The 24,851-nt window shown below is 37.3% G+C and overlaps 1 protein-coding gene across 1 annotated transcript; it reads right to left on the reverse strand.

Annotated features, from left to right (window-relative positions):
- Positions 1-1,611: 1,611 nt before the first annotated feature.
- LOC103714604 lies at positions 1,612-23,951 on the reverse strand. Its single transcript, XM_039131761.1, has 10 exons — positions 23,670-23,951; positions 17,521-17,590; positions 14,470-14,594; positions 8,289-8,397; positions 8,146-8,209; positions 8,004-8,059; positions 6,327-6,434; positions 2,576-2,725; positions 2,324-2,494; positions 1,612-2,127 (listed from the first exon to the last, which is right to left on the reverse strand). Exons 1-10 carry the CDS (start codon positions 23,891-23,893, stop codon positions 1,894-1,896), a joined length of 1,311 nt encoding a protein of 436 aa, XP_038987689.1. The 5' UTR covers positions 23,894-23,951; the 3' UTR covers positions 1,612-1,893.
- Positions 23,952-24,851: the final 900 nt, after the last annotated feature.

Below are 24,851 nucleotides of genomic sequence, written 5' to 3' on the forward strand. Positions count from 1 at the left end.
TGCGGGTATTTCACTGCAAGTAATAATGAATCCTCACTGTACCTGCTGCCAACCCGGTTGGAGATTATTTGAACTTAAAATAAAACAATTAAAATTTAGATTATATAAAAAAATAAACATCATTGTTCTCAGTATTTTTGTGAAAGATCTATTTTAAAAGTTTTTTATATCAGATACTTGATAGTTATTAGAGAGCTTTTTCGGTAAAAAATTACAAATATTAATTTTTATTTTATAAAATAAAATTATTAAAAAATAATAATTTTTTTATTTTTTTTCAGATTAAATATGTCTATAGGGAAGCTATAACAAATATATATTGTAAATTACATAAATTTTATTTTGTGGACGGTTGTAGTAGGTAACACTTTTTGAGTTGTTTGATATATTATTTTTTGAAAGTCGTGAATGTATTATTGTAGATAGATTTTATAAATTAGGTTTACTAAAAATAAAAATAAAAAAAATCATACCTCTCCATTTATAAGTGAGGTCCGGGATTCCGAGTGCTCGGAATTTTTAAGATTTTCTTGCCCATTATGGATGTGTATTTATGTACGAGAAGGATTTCCTCTTGGTCACAAAAAAAATAAAGAAACTTGATATCCAGTTCGTGTTTTTCATGGTAACTAATATCCAGTTTTTTGCCTGCTCTTTAAAGTTTAGTCCGTATGCACTTACCATTTTAATTTAGTTCCTACACATATCCGGTACAGTGTTCAGTTCCCGCTCATATTCGATGCAATCTTTTATATATAATAACATTCGGTACCTGTTTTGTACGCAATTATGGTAGGTTGGCTGAAAATGGATATCTGGAAGTGAATTTCTCAGAAGTAGTCCCTTCCAGCGATTTGGTTGACAGTTCAGTCACTTCGTCGGTATTTATCTCCAATTCAATAAATTATAACCCATTTCAATAATTTCACAATGGAATGGTTTGAAATTGTGTGGATGAGACTAAACGGAAAATGACCATCAAAATTATAAGGTAAACATAAATTTTTTAGTTAACAAAGATTAAATGCAAATGATTGTCAATCCAAGAATGAATCTTAATTACCATGATTTTTTTTTAAGGTGCAGGTGATCAAGCTAGTAAAATCACTGGTAGTTGTAATTGAACACATTGATTTGTATCATGCCTTTCACTATGGTTCAGAGGTTCTGCTTCTCATTTTATAGCCTATCGCCTACAAAACATTTCTAGTCAAAAAATAATCATTTTCGTACAAAGATTTAGATTTAAAAATAATATTCTTTTATGAACAACATAAAAGTCAAGTAATGTTGTTATTATCTATATACAATGACCATTATAATGAAATAGTGGTCAACTAATATTCACTATTTAATTACTTGGTATTTATATGCCTACATAATAACTTCAAGCAAAACTACTATAATGTTATTAAAAATATTGTTTTAAATCATGTCTTGGCTTAAATGAGAGAGAATTTCTTGTCATCCTCTAGCTTTTTTTTTTTGTTTTATCTTAACTCTATAGATCTATTAGGATGGCCCAATCATTTTCCGACGCCCATACAGATGGTTTCAACAATCAAAGGTTGGTTATTGAATGCATACAATGCAGTATATAGAATAGCAATTAAAGGTGGGGGGAAGATTCTCTTTTGATGAAGTGTGTAGGCAATTATTGCCACCATATAACTTGCTGGAACAAGGCGTGAAGGTTATGAAAAAAGTTATGAATACATTGGATTCCATAAAAATGCCACAGAAGGCTTTCAGCAATATGCACAGATCAAATCCTAGACACATACAGTGTGCATACATTATATGTACAACTATTGGCATCATTTCAATCTCTGTAATTTTACCTTAGATGCTGTCATTGCCCATTAAACTTATCTTTCCTATCTCTATATATGCTCATGGTTGAAGAAGTTTCGGGCCAGAGTTTGAAGCCATCCATGATGCGATTACATCAACAAGCATATTAACATCCTTTGAGATCTGTGCCCGTAGGATCCCTGAATCCACACCCATTGTGTTGCCTACGTCTTTTGCCACAGCTTCCCATGGTGTTCCAGCGGTCAGATTTACAAGAAGCTCACCTCCTCGATTTACAGCATCTGCCATACCAGGCGGAGCATCAGGGAAGACCTACAAATGTTAGCCATACTTGCATCAAGATTTTATTATAAAAGCCAAAATGGATAACATACGAGATAAACGACATGCGAAACTTTATAAATAAATGCTCAGGATTTTGGATAACATGAATTTCCTGGTAATCATGGAAGAGTCTTTCTTAGTAATTCTTTCAAAACTAGACACCTAACTTCTCAATTTAATGCACCTGTTGCAAAGGAAGCCCATGATCTCCAGGAATGGACCTAATTGACATATCCAGTAGGGAGCTTATGGCAGATTTCGAGCTTAGCACTTGTTCCAGTGTTGAAGTTTCATCAATCGTATCATCCTTAAACTTTATCAAAAGGTTCCGTGAAATACCATAATAAGACCTTATCTGCAGAAGACGTGGCAGGTATGCACTTTGAATATCCGAGTTTAGCACAACAAGAATGTAACAGGAAAGGATTCTACATACCAGTCGGCGAGTTTCCTCTGGTTTTGGAGTAAAATCTTCTCTCCCCTTAAGTAAATCCATATACAATGGAGGAAGTTGCTCAACCAAAGGAAGAACTTGCCTCATGATTGGAGGACTAAGATTCTCTAGTTGCTTCATAGCCATTTCTGCCTATTTATTAACAATTGAACTATCCATCATCTTAATGAGCAAATAAACAAAAAACAATAAAATGAAATAAAAAATATCTTCTGCTTTTTTGAAATGGACATTTAATGCTTCATGGTTGATAAATTCCAACATGTAGGGTTTTCTACTTCTGTTAGTATGACCAGCATAATTAACAAGGAAAAACCTGTACGTAATGAGGAAAGTTTATGAAAGAAGATAACCCTCCAATAGCAAAGGATATCAATCGAAATGCACAGCCATAACACAAAGGGAAAGCTATCTGTGCCAACATCATATCTTAAACAGAGAATCCATTATGTTAGTCGTTTATCTGGAAAAATCAACATTACATGCAAGTTCATTCGAGAAATTTATAGTATCTTACATTGACTACACATGTAAAGAAAAAACCCAAACCCCACAAAAGAAAAGGAGGAAGAAGAAGAAAAAAGAAAGAAACAAAGAAAGGAACAGATAGGAGAACATTTTAAATTGAGAAGAAATGATCTTAGGGTGAATGGGGATATCACTGTTCATTATGAGGCAACACAGATCAAGGAATAGCATGTTGAATTGTTGTCACATTGTCTTATGTACTCCCGGTGGGCATATAAAAAATCTTCTATTAACTACAATCTTGGAAGCTATCCAAAGAATCTTCATGGTAATGACTGAAACAGAAGTCTAAATTCTTATGGATCCCCGATATTAAACTTATGAGCAATCTAAACCTACTTATGGCCACAACCTCGCACAAAGCTCTCTTCGTCCTTGTACCACTCAAAATTATATTTTATTTACTTTCAGTTTTTTTACGTTTTTCACTACGTAGAGATTCGTCTATGTTGTAACCATGTCTATCAGTATGTGACAGCTTAGATCTGATCATTTAGGGCAAAATACATGCTTTTTTTAATGAAATCATTTTCTTCAAGCTGTAAAAACATACACTGTAGATGGTAAGGCATAGGGCAATCAACAGGTCACGCACAAATTGGGTTTACATAAGATCTATATACAGATTTACTAAAGATGATAGTTTTCAAATAAATAGTGATTGCTGGATTTATTTCCACATATGAATTCGCATGCAGTAAAATATGAGCACCCCTGCCCACACCCACAAATGCCCGCAAAAAAGAAAAAAAAGAAAAAAAGGAACTCTAGATTTACATTCAGAAATCCTTCCTACTTTTCTTATTAAGGAAATGTGGGAGTACATCACTTGCATCATATAAGAGTAAATTAGGAGGTATACTAAAACAAATAAAGCTAGAACACTAAAACTGCCTAGGAATTTGCTGCTTTTCATTTGGCTCTTTCGCTTTTCGGTGCCTTTGAGATGAACACAGCTTCCGACATCAAAGGTTACAATCTTTCCCCTTCATCTAGGCTCCTTCCAAGCTTAAGGTAATTTTGGAGGTTTTCTCCACATTGCATAAGCTTAAAATGCATATTATAAGGTAGGTCTTCCCCCCAACACCCTGATCTCCCTGCAACAGAGACTATCCATATTTCATGGCATTCCTCTATCTTGCCTTGACTAGGAATTGTCACTGATTCTAGAGGGCTGATGTTAGGTTGACAATCAGAGCATCCTCGACTTTGAGTCTATCATTGTAGCTGACCCCATATTTGATGGCAAGAGGCTTGGGTGATGATGACCAACACCATCATCAGCCAAGCCATTTCAACCAAAATGAGGTTGGCTATGGAGTCAAGAAGGACCCATGGAAGGGTTAGGCAGATTTTCCTGACCAGGATGACTCCACACAATGGAGGGGCCTTTGTGAGCCTAGCAAGGGCAAATGACAGGTAGGAAGACCACCTTACCTGTTGCAGTTTATGTTCATGCAATGAAGAGCAAAGCTCTAGAATTCTGAAAGATAAATCAGAGACAGCAGGTAGATGCAAAAACTGCTTTCAGTTACCGCAACAGCCCAATAGCATACCACCAACATACAGAGACAAGGTACAATAAAACCTATAAAAAGGTTAATATACAGATGGTCTAACAACCCCTCTCAAACTCATGGCGGTCTGCTCATCAAGAGTGAATAGAAGGAAAATCTCCATGCATGATTTTAAGAACTTAGCTGGGCGATGCAGGATTTGATAGAGCATTGCCAACATAGTGATGATGAGTTAAATGACAATAAATCTCGATATGCTCAGTACACTCATGAAATACCAAATTACTTTGCAATTTGAATTACATTTTTGATGTCACAAAGGAGAGGCATGTGTATATCAATGATAATCCATACTAGCAAATAGACTAAAAAGCGAAACTATTTCAGCAGTACTCTTAGCCATAACACAATATTTAGCTTTAGCACTAGCAAGAAATTGCATTCTGCTTCTTGATCTTATAGGAAGTGTGAGAATCCCCATAGGAAAAAGGCAAAAAATAAAAAAAAGTAGTTGATAATGGAGCAGCAATCAGTGACATCGGCAGCCAATCAACACTGAAAAAGCAGAAAGCCAAAACCAGTAGGAAGAGGAGAGGGAGGGTGCCCAAGTGATGGTACCAGCCTACCAGGTGACAATGACAAATGTAGAGTAACATCATAATGATGGATTCGGAGAGGATGGCAAGAGTAGAGGTGCTCATAAGAAGGCATAGTTCCAATAACATTCGAGGATGCCTGGTTAATGATGTATAGCATAAGCAAGGAGCCTCAAGAATATGACAGCTTTTCACTCTTAACAAGGCCATTTGGTTGATAAGAATGAGAATAAAAAAGCTGAGATGAAATTCCCTTGGAAAATAAAGAAAAGAACAACAATCAGCTAATAAATACTAAGCATCACGATCAAAACATAAGGTCTTAATGACCCCATAGAATAGAAGTAACCTTGGCCGCAAAACTCTTCATAAATTTGGCATTTGAGACTTGCATAAAGGAACTTAGATCATCAATAATGACAGCTACAATGACATAGATTTAAAGGTACAAAAGAAAATAAAATACTGGCTTTATGTGGAATAGCAATTGCTTAATGATGTTCCAGCCTATAGGTCCCTGGGTTAAAAGAAGTCAAATGATAGTGGGAGTAGTGAAAGTGTTAGAAATATCAAAAATAGCAATGCAAACAATATGATTTTGATCTAGGATATCCTGCAGAAAGTAACAAATATGTGGAACAAGAAGTGGCTGGAATGAGCTTGAGGTGCATAGCTGCAGGCTGCATACTCTTTGTCATCTCAAATACAAAAGAAGAAAATAAATATTTCATCCCCAAGTTTGGAGGACGGCAATGCAATTATGTCATAAAAAAAGCATTGATAGAAATTATTTTAGGATGCAATCATACAACCTCCCAAAAAGGTAAGGTTGGTAAACTTTAGGTCCATACTTGCCTGCTTCCTTGCAGATAACTTTAAAGTTCAAAGAAATTGATATGCAGTGTAGCCAAGATTGTCTAGTTGGTGAAAAAAAAAAAGAACAGGGAAGAACAGGTATCCACAGTTATTATATTACACATGTCAAAGATAGATAACAAAATCAGGATCAAGCAAACATTTCATAGCAGTGACCAGGGCAGAGAAAGTGATTAATCATCTTTACTAAATAAAAAGAAGACATAAATAACTCACTCCATGGCGAATTGTTGGGGATGATGTGAGCTGGGATAGAACCGGACCAAAACTTTGTGCCATTGGGACAATAACAGGAGAAAATAATGGGATAGCTAGGCTTGCTTCCTGCAGAGGAACAAGATTTTCATGGTTGGTACAACCTTTTCCATTTGCCAACAACAAATGTAAAAACATGAACTTGTAGCATGAATACACACACATACACAAACACAGACACAAACATATGCATGTAAAGTTGTTGCAAAACAATAGAGATTTGCATATCCTGATTAAAGTTAAAATGGAAACAAACAAAAATTAACAGGATGTTTCATTTTGCAGAATATAACATTAAGCAATCACTCGTTTCCCATAAAAAATGTGTGTAAGCAAATGCTGAACCCTTATGGCAGTCAATTTCATAACAATTAAGAACTTTTCAAATTTTTAGCTGACTATATAACAAGTAAGACTCTTTCCGAAAAGCAAATGCACATCAAATAGCTTGTCTCCTCAAAATGCACATTTTTTTATACACTATGAAATTAAGCAACCAAAAGGATAAATTTATGGTATGCAAACTAAAGGTTTGCTGACATTATTATATTTCCATGTTTTAAGTCATTCCCTTCATCCATAACTCACAAAAGAACAAACATTGGAAGATTGTTAAATGAAAGATTCACGAACTGATTCTTTTGACAGCTTTTATGCACAAAGCTTACATTTTGTATCAACATGTGAAACCAAAGCTTATCTTTCAAAAAAAAAAGAGGAGGGTGGAACCAAAACCTTCATTCTTTTCATTGTTTTTGTTAAGAAAATCCAATGTCAAAATCCTGCTAACTGAAGCTGTAACTAAGTTGAACATTTACTTAATTCATTAATCAGGTGCTGCCAAAACTTAGGAACCGAATGACCATGTAACGAAGTACCTGTTTAAAACTTCAATCTTAAAATAAACCTGTATGTATGTGTGTGTGTGTGTGTGTGTGTGTGTGTCTATAGAGAGAGAGAGAGATCCCCTTACCAATCTCTGTGTTATATAGAATACCAACAGTAATGACATTGATGGAACTCTCAGCATCATTTGCAATTGTGAAAACAAGATCTTCATCATGCCCTTTAAGTCCATAACAACCCTTTTAAATTTTTTTTCTTCTTAATTATCTTAACATAAGTCATACATCTTTTCCAAATTGGGAGTTTCTAAAGCTTTCTCTTTTAGGTTTATCTTCCACTTAAATCTGTAAGTCACAACAATATGGGTTGAGAAAACAAAAGCAAATATTGGCCTATACTTTCACGAACCAGCCAAATTGCTCAGGTTTGAGAAGAGATGATGATCAGACAGCCATGACTAAGAATAGAGGATATCCATAAGTGATTGAGGGAAAGCAAGATAGCTATAGAACACTAATGAGAAGTTGAGCAAGGAAAAAACCTAGTCATTTTGATATAAAATTTTTTGTTTTTTTAAAGAACCAAAGATAAAAGTGACATTTTTCCTTTTAGCATTGGAAAAACTTAAGTTCAGGTCTTTAACACAAAGGTGAGGGTTTCCCTTCTATATTTACCTGGAAAAGAAAGAGTACTGACCAACTGGGTGCAAATACAATTGGCTGAGATATTATTCAGAAGTTACGGTTGCATCTTTATGGAACTAGAGAAAACCATGAGAGTGCGAGTGATTACCTTATTGTTGAAAGCCATTAATACATTCCCAGTTCTTTCTACAGCATATCTTGATCCTGGTTTATTGCTTAACAATTTAGTTGCAACAAATTGACACCAAAACCAAATGACTAAAAGCATTCACAAAGAGAAAGACTGGTACCAATTAAAAGGTGGATAACAGATCCCAGAGAATGGCCAATACCAAATATTGGAAGGTCATTTACCTGTGAAATCAACAGCAACCAAGCTTCAATTTTGAAAAAGGAACATCAAAACAATGCAAGTATTAAATGATGGACTCACAGTATCCTGTAAAAACCGAAGGCACCTAGCAAATTTGAATTGCACTTCATCTGCAATTAAGAAGTGATCAAAACCGCTAGCAAAAGGTGTGGCAACTACCAAAGCACCCCTAAATCATAAAAATAATTTTAATCAAATAATTTCCATACTTAGTAACAAAAAGAAAATATATTGTGTGGTCAATTTAACAGGTAATATTTAATTATTATTGACAAAAAAAGATGCTAGGTGATGGTGGTTTAACCATGAAACAAGAAAATGTCCATCTGAAAAGGTTTTAAGATCTTCAAGAAAATGTTTAATATCAAAGACAGAGTGTAATCAGAACAAAAATGATGCTTGTTAGTGAGCTGCCACATCATGCTTGTCTAGTGAATTGCCACATTCTGTTTGCTTATTGAACAGCCACCTCATGCTTGCTATGAACTGGCACCTTGTGCTCATTTGGTCTTTCCAGCTAAGGTGGAGCTCCAATTCTGTTCAAGCATAATCTGACATTAAATTTTAGACCTTCATCATAAGTTAACCACCAGATGAACGATTAGTCAATGCAGCTTTAATTTCAAAGAATTTGAGGAAATTCATGCTCTGCAGAAGCGGGTGATGGAGATCCAAGATCATGCCATAATGTATTGGAAGGCTACAAGACTTAGGGATTTTTTTATGTACTTCTATTTTTGTTTAAATTTAGCTATGCGGAATCTTAACAAGTGTACGACGCTATGACTAACATTAAATGATCTCAAAGCTCTACCACATAATTAGATGAGGCGATGTAGTGGCATGACTTAATAATAGAGCAACATCAGCCATTAATAATTTAGTATAAAATAGATTTTGTAACAACTACCATTTGCAGTATTGTTTATCCTACAGTAACCATGAACAATAACCTGCTACCTGTACATTATCAAGGGTATTTTAGGGACCAAGGTCCGCCGTACCGGTATCGGTCGGCATACCAATGGCGGCCTGGAGCAGTACGTACCGGTACATACCAGTCTCGTACTGGTCCCATACCGGTCCCATACCGATCTCGGTTGAATGGCAGAATTTTGGATTCTGGTGGTTTTTTTTTCTTGAAGTTTTGTCTCTATTGGATCTTATTGTGTGAAATTAAGGAAAGTTTGATGTTTTTTATTACATTTTTTATGATTTTTGATGTATCTATGTTTAGGTTTAGGGTTGAAGATAGATGATGCATCTTATTACTTTCTTCCGTTCCAAATGATACAAATGATACAAATGATAAAATGATACACAAAATATCTTCAAATTAAGATACAATCATTTACATATATTTAAAGCACTCTCGGATATCTAAAATCGGGACGAGTGTCGATGGCTCTCGTAGATATCCGGATCATAAGTATAGTCAGGAGGAGGCAGATCAACCCAATCAGAAGGAATGTGCGCCAGGTTATAAAAACTGTCGGACCTCTCGCTCATGCTCTGGGTCGGAGCAGCCACTTCGTTTGAAAAACCACAACGGGCCGCCTTGTGGTTTAAAAAAATTTGAAAAACTGACGTACCTGTGCGAACCAGCCGGTTCGCACCGATACATCACCGGTACCTCGACCGGTACAGAAGATGTACCGGTCGGTTCTCCAAAAAAAACAACCTGGTACCGGATTCCACGCTGATACGATACCGGTTCAGGGCGATACCGGTATGGCAGACCCTGTTAAGGACTCTTAACACTGTAGTTACGGTTTCTTTTTCTTTAACTAGGCGAGCTGAGTTGCATCAGTAGAATCCTTATGCAGAATATGAATAAAGTTACAGATATCTTCTCTACAATGGTGTGAGTGTGGGGCCAATCCTCGGTGTGATTCTTAGGACCGGAAGCGAGTCTTGTGTTCTCTCTCTTCTTGCTCTTCTATTAATTTTCTGCATTTGATCTTGTATTTCTTAGTTCTTCAACAGCTGATTCTTTCCCCTTTTCCCGTTTTGACCAACCAAGAAACCTTCACATGATAGTGTAATAAATTGAAGAGATAGTAGGCAAAAGGAGGAGGTACTGAATGACCAAGGAAATAGAACTAGTGAAAAGGGAAACAAATGTGTGACAGAAAGATCTGATAACAACATGATTAAGGTAGTAAATTCTTCCTCAAGTACTCCAATCATTGGAACCTAAGAATTATGATGAATAGAGAAGAAATGAATTGTAAGTTTGTTAATAGAAAATATATTCATAGTTAACTTTCAAAAAAATAGCAACAAAGAAGAAACTAAACAGGGTAGGGATGATTGTTTCCTTGGCCAGACACTTGAGAAGAGGAATAATCACCAAAAGTGATGAATTAATTTAAGAACTTTTGAATAAGACAGAAGTTACCTTGAACTTTCAAATCAAGTGATCTAATGTGTTCAAGTCTGTTACCTAGAGAGCATACTTGGGATAGAGGACAATTGATTGTGCAATAGTTGTTAATCACAAAGCTGAATCATTGAAAAACAATATCTTCATGTCATTGCTTTCAAGTTTCGCTTAATCCTTCAATGGCAATTTAGGACTTCTCATAGTAGATTTACACATGAACAAATGAGAGTCATGAGTAATTATAAATTTTTGACCTTACTAGATGTTATTTGCTAAGATTGCTTTGTGATGAATGTTGCAACAAATGTCAAGTGCATTATTAGGTGAGCCAAAATAAAAACATTCTATTCTTATCGTACCCCTCTCAACATTTGTTGACACACAAATCTCACTCACCTACTTCGACAAAATCCCAAAACATGCTCTTGTTTGTTATCATTTGCTAGCACCATCACTTGTTTCTGCTCTTGGACACTATCATGTTCTCTTCTACATCAAGTTGTTATTCTCCAATTTCTCAATATAATAGAGCCATGAAGTAGGAAAATGTCATTCTAGAAAGAAGCTATTTTAGTTCCATACTTATGATAATAGATAGCCATCTTAACAGTGTCCAGCATATGGCAGTAAATAAAAGCATGGTATGATGTTCAAAGACTATACAAATATAGTTGGCTGTCTATGTATTTTGGTTTTAGTGATAATGCAAGTGGTTAAGTACAGAATATAAACTAGTCCAGAGACATTTTAATGGCAAATATCATATTTTAGGTTATCAGACTGATGTCCACAATGTGTACCAATAAGGTGAAAATTACTTCTACATGTGCATCAGAATTTGAAATTCAGCTGTAAAGATTTCAAAAATTAGCAACAATATGAGTAAAGCAGCAAAGGAATTGTAAAGAGGACAACATTAATAAAAATTATGAAGATAAAATGCTTCACTTCTAACACCAAAAAACTCTTTGAAGTAAGGTTTCCACTTTCCAATCACCAGGCAAAAGCTTGATTTACCCCCTCCAGTTCTAAGATAAGAGTGAGGCATTCACAAATATTCAGCCAAACAACTTATACTGCATTAGGAATTGATAACCCCAGACCTGAGCTGCTTGGGAGACGGTTACATTTCGAAAAGCTGGAAACATGTACGATTAAGACAGGTTCCAAGGTAAAACTCCAAGTCAGGATGGGTCAAGAAAACTTCTAAAATTTTGAACAAGACAATCTTGGAATAAGAAGGTAGGTTCAGTTTTCCGACTTAAATAATGAATTATTTGCTCTCAACTTAGAGTCAGGTTGGCCACAATTTGTGTTACAAACTGATCCAGTTGAGTTGCAATTTTATCCAGAAGTCTAGAAGGATAACACCCTGAAAGTAATCTGCTCGAATATTATGACATGACAATCTTCATAAGTTTTTGCATGGTCAAGCATGGCCATGAACATCACATGTTGAATAATCACATGCACTGCACATGCCGAGATCTATTATAATAGAATAGGACAAATATCACCAACAGAAATGACAGACCATATCAACCAAATATTAATTAAATATCAGAGAGTTAGCTTATTTGTCCTTCTTGTCTACTCATGCTTCAGAGCAAACTCATTTTATCACCAAAATGAGTAGGCAGTTCCCTCCCTAGAAAAGTGATGACCCAAAGATTGATTCATAGATTGATTTTGATGATCACAAAACCTTGAAGTATAGATACTAATGTTTATGTTGCAAGGAGAAAGATATTTATTTTGCAAGGAACATAGCAAGTTGGAAGAACACAAGAAGGCCTCCAAAGCTCTCAAGTTGGAAGAAAGCTACAATTTATTGGCCCAAGTTTAAAGTTCAAAGGATTCAAATTGGAGGAGTAAAATCAAAAGAAAAATTCAAAAGAACAGTCTTCGAGTCGACTCCAGTGGAATTCGAGTCGACTCCGGAGAAGTATGAGTCGACTCCGGAGAAGTATGAGTCGACTCCTAGGAGTCACAGGCAGAAAAGTCAGAGAGCAGTTTTCGGGTCTGAGATTCGAGTCGACTCCAGTGGAATGCGAGTCGACTCCGATGGTTGGTAGGTCGACTCCAAAGAAAACAAGAGTCGACTCTCAGCGGAACACAAAGAAAAAGTCAGAGAGCATTTTTGGGACTCTGAGATTCGAGTCGACTCCCGCATTGCACGAGTCGACTCCGAGACTCCGCGACCATCAACAGACAGAAAACCAAGTTACTGCCTCTGAGATTCGAGTCGACTCCCAGACAGCTCGAGTCGACTCCAAGGCAGCGCTACACCAAGATGGCAGAAGGCTGTGTTTCGCAAACTGAGAGCCGAGTCGACTCCAAGGAAGTTCGAGTCGACTCCAAGACTGGACGAGCCAAAAGACAGAGGATCGGGAGTTCGGGCTCTGAGATTCGAGTCGACTCCCAGGACAGTCGAGTCGACTCGAGAGGACAATATTCAAAATTGGATCCACGGACTTCAGTGGATGAGCCGACTCCGAAATTGCCAAGTCAGCTCCAGAAGTTGGCGAGTCGACTCCAGGTTAAGACGAGTCGACTCCCAGTCGAGGCAAGCACATTAATTCAAATTTGGAACAGTGGCCGAGTCGTCTCCGGTAAAACACGAGCCGACTCCTGCAACAGGCGAGCCGACTCCTGATCGCGCGAGTCGACTCCGATCCCAACGGTAACATTGTCAGGAAATGCAGACTGTGTCCAACGGCTCTTTTTCTTGTCTCTAACGGCTATATTCTTGTTTCCACGCCATCTAAAGCTATAAAAAAAGGAAGAGAGCTAGGGGAGAACTCATGGAAGTGGGAGAGATCATCTAAGAAAGAGATCTCAAAGAGATTACAAAGAAAATCTCCCATAAGCACAAAAGGGCCATCCAAAACGAAATAGAGAGAAGAAGAGCATCCAAGTGAATCCGAAAGCTTCCTCTCCATCCGTGTGCTACCTCAGGGATCCTCTACTTCATGCCAAATCAGAGGAGGATCAAGTAAAGAAGAAGCCGAGCTCCTCCATCTTCAAAACTCGTTTGAGGGCTTCTCTTTACTCTATTTGTTTATATTATCATATTTGCTTGTTTAAGAAGCTTTGTTTTGTTTTATACTTTGTTTTAATATCTTGTAACTTGATTCAATCGGGGGATTGAATCAAGGGGATTAAGGTTGGTTGGTGAGCCAAGTTAAAAACCAACGTATGTAAGGGTTTGATTGTGAGCCCGGGAAAACAATCGGGGTTGGTTCTAGTCGGTGAGCCTGGGAAAACCGACCGAGTTCGTTGTGCGCTCGTAAAACAACAAGTTGGGTTGTGAGCTTGTAAAACAACCGGCTGTAATCGGTAGGATTATAGTGAAATTCCCAAGAGGTCTTGGGGAGTGGATGTAGGTGCTGGGGTGCACCGAACCACTATATGTCCTTTGTGTTTGTAATGCCTCTAGTTATTGTCTAACTAACACACTTACTTACTTAGATAAATTGCTTGCTTAATTCTTATCCATACATCCTTTAGTTGCAAGCATATTTAATCAAGTCGAAGTCTATACATCAAACCCTTGCTAAGTTTAACTTTCACTGTGCATCTATACAACTTAGCATAGTTAATCAAAAAGTTTTAGAAGTAGCATAAAAGTTTTAAAAGACCCAATTCACCCCCCCTCTTGGGTTGTATCTACTGGGCAACAAAAAGGATTTGTCATGGACTCATGGTTGAGCAATCCAAGCATTAGAATCCGATGAATTTTGTCTAACATAAAAGACTAAATAATTGCAATGAAAATCATCGGTAATAGTATTTATTAATAGGTGGGAAAATCTATAACCAACTCAAAAGAAAATTAGTTAAATCACCACTTACTTATTAGAAAGACACTCTAGAAAAAAGCGATAAGTTAGCTGAGGTGCAGCTCCAACAAAAACTCCACCAACAAAATGGACAACTGATGTGGGCCTTGCAATTTTTGGTTTCAGTACCCATGCACCCTAATAACAAACAAAATCCAAAAAAGAATTATAAACTGTGCACAGCAATGAACCACATTTATATTCCAGTAATTGAAGACAAACTTTTCAGGTGGATGTTCAGAGTCAGTTGAAGATCTGAAGTTAGGCAATCATGAGAAATCTGAAAAGTAAAGGACATCATATAGCTTTCTTCTTCTTCTTCTTTTCCACGTATACACACACAAATACACACATATATGGCCACAATAAAATTCAACAGTTTAATACTTTTTGCTGAACAACATATGGTGTTTTATTTTTTACTTATTAGCTACAAAATGCATCAGTTACTTCTTGAGAAGAATAATACTAACAGATCTTATTATTGGTAAGTTATTCTTCTATTCTTAGTGAAATCACATTGAAATGTAAAGCTCTAGAGATGGAATCAATCAATAGTAACATTTGGGTTGTTATGTCAATAAATAAGAGGCTGCATTGAATATATGCCTATATGGTGTCACAAAAGACAAGTAACAAACACGGCACAATTCCAAAATATACGCATCGAAGCAAGGGTTATGCACATTCGTATACCTTTCAATTTAAGAGTACTAAGCACAATGAAAGACAGTAAGATTAAATTTAAATTGAAATACGAACACCATATTAGTAGAAAACTGTGAAATTAATTAGAGTTTTTAGATCATCATGAAAAAGATTATTCAATAGTATCAAATACAACAAATGGGAGAACATCAAGATCAAATTTGTCATCTCATTACCGTAGAATATAATCAGTTTGAATGCTACAATACATAGTTATGTTTTGGATTTCTAGTAGACCTATTTATCCTATCTCAATTTTTATATATGTATTTATGTACGCATGCATGCATATGTATATATGTTATGATGTAGATGCATATGTGCATACGTATGTATGCATGCACATGCATACATATGTACGTATCTACAAGGTTCAAAATTTTGCATACAGACTTATATATCTATATACAAGGTTCGCAATCCTAGTACCAGACCCAGTATTGGTACTATGTTGGCATAATATCAGAATGCCTAGTACAAGGGTCAATTTGGCATACCGACTGACAATACAGCCCTTGTACCGAATATCAATGCGGTATTCATATCGTATGGTATGCCTGATACAGAGTCGTATGCACGAGTACCGCAAAACTTGCATATGTATGCATGTACTTATGCATGTCTGCATGTACAATCTTTGTTTGGACAACCCACAAATTGCGAACATAGTAGTTGAGCCTCAATACATGCATCTTAAGACTGCAACTAAATGCAAAGATGGCAAGAGCACGAGGATCGTTCACTTGTCAGGAACTAGCGGTATTGAGTCATGTAATAGGGACATTTTGAAGAAAGCCTAGGGGGGTCAGGGAAGTGGCGGTATTGAGTCATGCAATAGGGACATTTTGAAGAAACCTAGGGGTCCCAAGTGCCTCATCTAAGGCCTGGTGGCCTAATATGGGTGACTATGCTAACATGCAGGTACCTAGACACCCATTTAGGCTAATGCAAGTGACAAGAATGCCCATTCAAGGTGGTTCAGGGATGTAAGGTGGGTCAAATCAAGTGCGTAATGCAGGTCATGCCAAGTTTGACACGGGCCACTTGTTTACATTGAAGGACCTGTCCCTACATACGCTATCATATACTTTAGCTAACTGAAGCTTAAAGACAGAGAGGTCACTTATACTGGCTTCAAGCAGCATTAAACTTGGTGATGAAAGGCATATGTGACAGGAATTTTCCTTTTTCTTGCTCATACCTCTCCTTCCACGCCCTCTTCCTTTATTAGCCCTTCTCATTCTTTCTCTCTTTGCCCTCTTTATTTTTTTGCACATTTTTGCTTTTTTCCAAGGTTATAGAACTAGTCAGAACTACCACTGTAACAAGCAGTAGAAGTTGTTGCCATCATGTAAGTAACAGAACTTGCTCCAACCACCAAGTGTTGAAGCAACCAACAATTAAAAAACAGTAAAATAAGAAAATGAAAAGGAGAAAAAGGAAGAGCGAAGGTTGAATGGGGGCCAAAGTGTTTGGAATGACTTGATCACCCAATTCATTGAAGTTGATGGCTATAAGGATTTCTTAAATAAATTGATAGTCCAGATTGATATATTTCTACTTTTTAAGGATCAAACTGATCATCCGATGTCTACAAACATTTCTACTTATTGGTGATAACATGACGCTGTATCTAATTTGTGCTTCTTCTGTTCTTATGCAGCTTCTTTTGCCTACTTGGTGGCTTGTTATCTACATCATGTGTCTGGGTAAAAATCTCTGGGTATCTCAGTCTATCTTGGTTTCCCATTGCACAACGAGAGTTCAATATTTGTGTTGTCAAAGTTAATCAAGACAAGTAAGGAATGGTCTGGGTATGTTCAAACTTCAAAGTACAGCCAGTGTATACCATATCATATCGTATTCTATACATATGAGGCATATAATTTAGTAAATGATGTGCCATCATAGCATGTGCACGAACAATATATAATGCCAACTCAAATTGTCAAGAGTCAAGGAATAATGAGAATATGATCTATTGATCAATGATTTATCAGGTTGCCTTTTTCTAAATTCTAAAACTGGAAGATATTACGAATCTTATAATAGAAGAAACTGATATTCCATATTCATAGATCATAAAATCAACTAGCAATCTATTGGCAAGAGTGTTGTACAGCAAAGATCCTAAGGCTGTTGGCATTGCATAGCCATATTTCTCTCTTACCTCTCATTATCTTATCTAGTTTCCTTTCCTATTCTAGCAAACATTCTCTTTTTTAACTAAAAAGTTTAATAAAAGTAAAACAAAAAGTAACTTGACTCCATGAAGTAAATGCCTAACATTGGCTGTGGATTCATGAAAGTTTAAAAAAAAAAAAATCAGATACTAAAAGAAAATTAAGGATAAGACCTCAATTTCATTCCAATCTCCAGAAGTACCCCAGCCATGTTGAGACTGCTTTGCGGTTTCAATAATTAATCTGCAGCAAGAAAATGATACTATTAGATATTAACTTTCATTCCATTCTATCATCGGGCAAGAATATTATCCAGCAGAGTGAACAAGACAAGTGGTGACAACATGACTAAATTATATCACACAACCTACAGAACATAAAATATACCTAAAACATTGTCTTCCGCAATATACCTGGACCCTGCTTACTGCATCCTACTTCTTCATTTTATCTTATCCAAGGTTGAGTCTGCTAAAACAGGAAGTTTCTTAGGATGCTTCCAACTAATTACATTCAAGGTATTGTGCCTGGGTAAACTATCTCAAAAACCTTTCCCTAACTATGTCCTTTACTAGCATATGGTCCTATGCATTGCACATGGAGTTACATAGTATTTGTTGTCTTATTATCTATCATTTATGTGAGCAGTTGTATGTGAAAAAATCACATAAAAGAGCTAAAATTTTATGGCAATATATTTAAGCATAGTGCTAATAATTAATTTAAGTAATCCACTAAACATGAATTTCTTGTACAGGGAGTTTAGAACATGAGCATATGCTTTTAAAAGAGTGAAATATGAATAATATTACTAAATAAACAACTTGACGATATATATTGTCAAAAAACAATAAACATATACTTCTAAATGGTAAATAATTTTTTAAGCAACAAAACTGGATGACCAAATGTTTATGCTTTATCTCTAACACATTAGCCATACCCCACATCCACAAGGAATAGAAGTCAAGTGGAAACATTTGGTAGCAATAAGCATTATCTAGCAGTATGGACAGCCCAACATTAGTAGGCAACTAGGCATTAATTTTTAACATAAAAAGAGAAGAGAATTTCTTTCCTATACCTTTGGTTTTTTCTTATTTGTTGAATTGTGTTTAATGTTATACATCAATGGGAAAAAGCAAGGGAATATATGGCCTACTATTAGATTTTAGAGAGCAGGGGAATATGTGCTAGAGTTGGTGAGAGAAGGGGGCTTACTGATGGGATAATGTGGATAGAAATGTGAGATTTAAATTAATGCTTTTAATAGAGTTGTCTAAGAACAATGGATTAATTTGAGAAATTTTAGGGATCTACAGCTCTCCTTTCACATTAACGTGAGAGTGAGGTATATGAAATGGTTTTATTACAAGGTCCGCCGTACCGGTACCGGTCGGCGTACCGGTGGCGGCCCGTACCGGTTCTCCAACAATAAACTACCGGTACCGGTTCTCCAACACTAAACTACCGGTACCGGATTCCACGCTGATCCGGTACCGGTCCCAGGCCAGGATTCTCCAACACTAAACTACCGGTACCAGATTCCACGCTGATCCGGTACCGGTACGGGCCGGGCCGGTACGGGCCGGTACGGGCCGGCCGGTAGGTACGGGCCGGTACGGGCCGGCCGGTACCGGCCGGTACAGATCGGTACGACAGACCATGATTTTATATCTCTTGCCAATGAGTTGAACATGTGGTGTGAGAGAGGGGGGCTAAGCAAAATAGGCAATTTATATGATAAATTTCCAAGATTAAGAAAATAATGCAAGTACTTTTTGAGCAGATCTAAATAGAATAATGGGAAAAGACCTACAAATAGAACATTCTTGTAATATACCTGAATCCAAAACATTCACTTTTTTCAAAATAGATGACTAAGGTTCTAAAGCCTCCTCTAGTTTCACCAATCTTCCTGCTTTGAAGACACCTGAACTTGATATGGTTATCTCCATTATGTGCTCCTTTTATGTTATGGGCATTGAGTAACATTCTACTTGGTGTCTCTATAAACGTATCATTACCTCTAGGGGTGGCAATCGGGTCGGGTCAGACATAAACAGGTCGAATCAAATACAGGTCGGGTCAGAAAACTATAAATCTGAATCCGACCTGTTTATTAAACGGGTCAGGAATTACAAACCTGAACCTGACCTGTTTATTAAACAGGTAACCCGACCCGACCCGTTTAACCTGTTTAATAAACAGGTAATCTGTTTACCCAACCTGACCCGTTTAACCTGTTTAGACCTGTTTAATCTGTCCAACCCAACCTGTTTAACCTGCCCAACCCGACCTGTTTAGACCTGTTTAGACTCGTTTAACCTGTTTAGACCTGTCTAACCTGTTTAACCCGTTTAACCTGTTTAACCCGTTTAACCTGTTTAGACCTGTTTAACCTGCCCAACAGTTAAACGGGTTAAACGGTTTAAACGGGTCAGACATCTAAAATCCGTATCCGACCCAATTAATAAACAGGTTAAACGGGTCGACCTGTTTACGACCCGAACCTGTTTAGGCCAAACCCAAACCTGTTTATGGCGGGTCGAACACGGATCGGGTTGGCGGGTCGGGTCATATTTTGCCACCCCTAAATTTACCTCCCTAATATACAAGGATCGTACAATACTCAAGTGGCATATCACCTTTTCCTCCACCTTTAGTTGGATTGCATTGAGACATTGTTATTTACCACTGTGACTAATTTAATGGACAAATTAGTGAAAAACTGATGTTATACTGTCTATAAGACCCTATCATTTTAATGCATGCAGACTAGCACAAGAAATGTAACTATTGCATCAAATTACAGGAATATGACATGAAGAAAATAAACAGACATGTTTCTATATAATCAGATAGGAACAAGTAAAAGAGGGAAGAACAGTACAATCCCACCATTAGTAGCTGGCAACTACCATAAATAGTCTAGGCCCTAATGCAAAGCTTAATGATACTTAAAAACCTAAATAACTGCTAAAAGCAATATGTAGACAAGGTTAGTTTCTTCAACACTTCCTTTTGAGCTGTAGAGTACAAGTCATAATTGAATATGTTTAAATGCTACTGATGTTCCTTCCCAGGGCTTTAGTAAGTTGGTCAACAATTGATCATTTAACTTGACAAATGCAATTACTACTTTCAACTTCTCCCTATATAAAATTATAGTCTATTTTGATAGCATTGTACAAAATAAAATTTTAGATCATTACCTACAGGAGCAGCTGCCATGCTGCTATTATATAACTTTGTAGGAACTCCAATTAAAAAAATTTATCTTGGCAATAAATGCCTTTAGCAAAGTGGACACACCAAGGCCTGCTACCCCGAATCCTTGCTTGAAATTCAAACAACATTCTATTTCTTGCCTCTTCAAGTTATTGGGCTTGTTGAACTAATTTAACTCTTTATTGATATCCCATGGACAGGAGTACCATCTAAATTTGCTCTATGAAACATTCAATCCACAAATGTTATTCTTCCTTATACAGAACCCTAGATTGGAACTAGATCAGCACATTTTTGGCCCAACACGTTCGACCTGATTTTGGGCATGCCTAGGCAATTCTTACCTATCTGACTGACCAGGTTGGAATCTCTAGGCTCAACATGAATTTGGGTCAATCTCGGAATAATAGATATCTGACTTACCCCACCCTAGTCAGCTCTCCTTCCTCAGTCAGGCTGCACCAGCCCTCTTTTCCATTTGCTTTTTGCTGTGTCTCCTCATCCCTCTCTCCCCACTACTTGGATGTTGCCCAACAAGGAATGCCGGCCCCTTCGATCTCCTATTTTTGCTCTCTTATTTGCTACCATCAGCATCGTCACCATCCCTGCACCTATCACAGCTGCCCTTCCTCCACATCTCTATCAGCATCCTCATCGCCACCACTGCCGTCACACAATCAAGTATTCTCTCTCCTTCTCCTATGGTTAAAAAGTTAAAACCACAAGTCTAGCCATCCAGGATCAGGGTTTGATCAAACCACATCAGGCCAATCTTCAGCTTGGGGTTTTGATGCAATAAAATTTATAAAGTTTCAAGTTTATGGAATTTTATTTTGTTTTAGCAAGTCAATAAATTGCAAGGTACCGTTCATGGGCACTATTCATGCTACATTACCATGAACAGTAACTGGGGCTGTTTTGGGATAATTTAGTCATAGTTTTCTAGTCTTTTAACTTGGTTGGGAGTTCTAGTAAGATTAAGTTTGTCCATGTTAAGAAGAGTTTTGGATCATTTCCTTTTAAAAGAGTCCTGGAAGGGGTGAGGAAAGGGGTCAGCTCAGGGTTCTATGAAGGGCTATGTATGCTTCTAGGATGAAGAGAGATTATGGTGATTTATTTGTGCTTGAATAGTGGTCAAATTTCTCCCCTGCTTTTGCCTCTATTCTTCTTCCCACTTCTCTTTGCACCCTTTATAACTCTATTTCCACTATGTTTTATGCTAATCACTGCTGTTAAACAGCAGATATCTAACTGATAATCAGATCTATAATCAGATCTGAAGTTGTTTCATACCAACAGTCCAAACACAGGTCCAGTCTCTGTGTAGAGGTTCTGATTTTTTGGTTCCACTTCTGAACCTAATCCATTGCCATGAGATCTCACACAATCCTTAGTTCCAGTTGGAGATTACATCAGGTTTTTTGGCTGAGTCAGGTTTGGGCTACATTTGTCCCACCCAAGGTCAAGAACGGCTGCGCTTCAGTCCATTATAGTGCATTCTTGGTTATGGCACCCAGCTCAACCCAGTCAGTGACTAAGTTTCCTTGGAACACCTTTTAACTTGCATCATTCAGAGGGATGAGACCTGGTAGTTATGCTAGATACTTTTTCCATCAATATTCAGAGCAAGCTTTTCTTTAGACCATAGTCATAAAGCATATCATATAAAAAAGTTTACAATTACAACAAAGACTAGGAATTAGAAACCTTTTGTGTGTTTGTAGACTTTGCAGTATTGATTGAATAAGGTTCACCGTCTCGGCACCAAATCCTGTACCGGTGCCACACTAGCACAGTGTCGGTACGATACATAGTTTTTTTGGCGTACCGAGTGTCAGTATGTCACCCATATCGGATACCGATACTGAACTAGTACAATATAGTACATCCCGTATTGCTTGATTCGGACCGGTATAGCATACCATAGATTGAAATACCAATGCACCCGAGCCTTACCACACTGTAGCGGCAAAGTATCGGTAGCAATACACATGTAGGTACCATTGTGTGCTAGCACAACATATGGCATCTCATTTCTGTTATGCTGGTACTAGCAGGCGTACCCTCTATTGGTATGACACAACAGGCATACCATGTATTTGTGCTTTATATTGCTTTGCATAATGAAGCACAGCTATGTCCGACAACCATAATGAACACATGAGATCACAATTCTGACATTTATGAAAATATTTTCATGATATCACATGCTTTTTTCTCCAACTCATCCTCATCATATTTGTAATATAAGTGTTGAACAAAATTTGAGGTTTTCACACTTCGAGATGCAATACATATCAAAAATCACATTTTGTAAAATAGAAAATGTGTGGGATGAAAATTAATGGCACAAGGCTTACAAAGAACTTGATCAAATGTGGGATTGCTTGGAAAAGGAAAATGCAGCAATTTGCTGCAAATCTGGCATTTGGTCCCTGATATAACTCCAACATTTTTGTCTGGTAGCCCCATTGCCAGGTCATGAAGGAACAGCCTACTTTGATACCCACATGTCCATCTCAGGGGCAACCGTACGTTGTTCGGACACAACAAATAAATCTTTTGGGGTATCTTACAAACATTTTAGGATATGATCGCGAGGGCTTTCTTTATATACTTGTCCTTGGTGTAATGGTAAAAGGCTTGGGCTGACGGGTGCAATGGCTCATGTCCAAAGCCTGAGACAGCCACTTTGTGCAAAAAAGATGCCAAAGGTTAGGACTGTCCTCAGATCACCCCTCCCAGGACCCCGAATCACGGGGACCATAACTGAAATGTCGGCACTGGCAAGGACTTGACGTTATCAGATATAGAAGGGAACACCAACACTAATGAAGTCCCTAAACAGCAGAATCCAGGGAAAAGAATGATTCTTGGTGGTCAAAGGATGCATATCTTTTCATGGTTGCTGTAGTTCTCTAATCCCATGGATCCTATTAACGAGAGGTATGGTTTCATCGCTTTGAGGTAATCCTTCCTCGTGGGAATTTTTTACATATATTTCATGATGAAAAACCTCACTGAACATCATCACACCCCAAGACATCAAATCTTGTTCGACGATTAACGGGCGAGGGTGGAGGCGGCATACCTTTCGATCTGAGGGTAGAGCTGAATCCCGGTGGTCGAGTCGTCGCTGCCAGGAGGTCTCTTTCTGGTGGGGTCATCCGTGTTGCAGGCAATCCTCCTCCTCGTCAGGGTTGGCCGCCGGAATAAAGCGTCGTGGCCGCCGACAAGGCGCTCCGACAGGCAACGGCGTCGGCGGCCCAGATACGAAGCTGCGACTTGCGTAGCCAAGATCGAACTCGAAGCCATCTCCCACCGCCGACGCACCCCGGGGCAAGCAGGCAGCCAAGCTCTCCACCGAATCAAATGGATGCTTTTCTAACCGGTTCTCTGCACTTATTTTCCTGATTTGGTTTTTGGGTCCGCTGACAGTAAAAACCCGAAATAATCTACAATCTGTGCCGGGCTGGATGGGGTGCTCCTGGACAAAAATAAAAGCAGCCGTTTAATTATAATTTTTTTATATAAATATCCTTCTAAATATCAAATTTTATATAAATATTCTTTCTAAATTGATATTTACATGTATTCTCTCGTAAAATATTTATTTTACTATTTTATTTTTTTATTCTTATTTTTGCATATGTACCATACTATCTAACAGCATTAAAAAAATTAACGATTTTAAATTAAAATGACTAAAATATCTTTAATGAGTAGACGTACAAATAGATCACGATCCTAATAGCAAAAGAAGAAGATAGAAATAACACTGTTATATTAGGAGCATTTGTATAATAACAGAGTTTTACGAGGGTATACATGCAAATATCAATTTTAGAAGAGTATTCATGCAAAATTCGATATTTAGAAGAGTATTTATACAAATTCTGATATTTAGAAAGGTATGCAAGCAGATAACTTGTGTAAATTTTTTAAGATAAATTTACATCAATAACCCTTCAAATTTGGATAAAAAATATTTTGACCTCAAAATTTTATTTTTTTTTTCAATTAACTACCCATATATTTTTTGTTTCAATATAGCCCAATTGTTTTTTAGATGAGTGTCTTTGCCCATTATCATTTTGTATGACAAAAAATAAATTGGTGCTATCGGGCATTTCAACTTTCAACCATTGTTTATTACTTGCCCGGGCTACGAGGCGGACCGCGGAGGTTCTTCGAAGGATCCTATGCCACTATTGCGAGGTATCAGGACAGAGAGTTAATTTGGGGAAGTCTACTGTATGCTTTAGTCCGAGGA

Source organism: Phoenix dactylifera, chromosome 11 (genome assembly GCF_009389715.1).
Source record: "Phoenix dactylifera cultivar Barhee BC4 chromosome 11, palm_55x_up_171113_PBpolish2nd_filt_p, whole genome shotgun sequence".
Classification (NCBI taxonomy): domain Eukaryota; kingdom Viridiplantae; phylum Streptophyta; class Magnoliopsida; order Arecales; family Arecaceae; genus Phoenix; species Phoenix dactylifera.

Bases quoted from the DNA above. Each gene is read 5' to 3' on its own strand.
- LOC103714604 (XM_039131761.1), bottom strand. From the start codon at position 23,893: ATGGCTTCGAGTTCGATCTTGGCTACGCAAGTCGCAGCTTCGTATCTG. The intron at 8,398-14,469 runs GTAAGTGGTGAT...TTTATGATTTAG, and splicing joins CTAGAGTGTCTTTCTAATAA to GGGTGCTTTGGTAGTTGCCA. The intron at 8,210-8,288 runs GTGAGTCCATCA...TTGATTTCACAG, and splicing joins TTCGGTTTTTACAGGATACT to GTAAATGACCTTCCAATATT.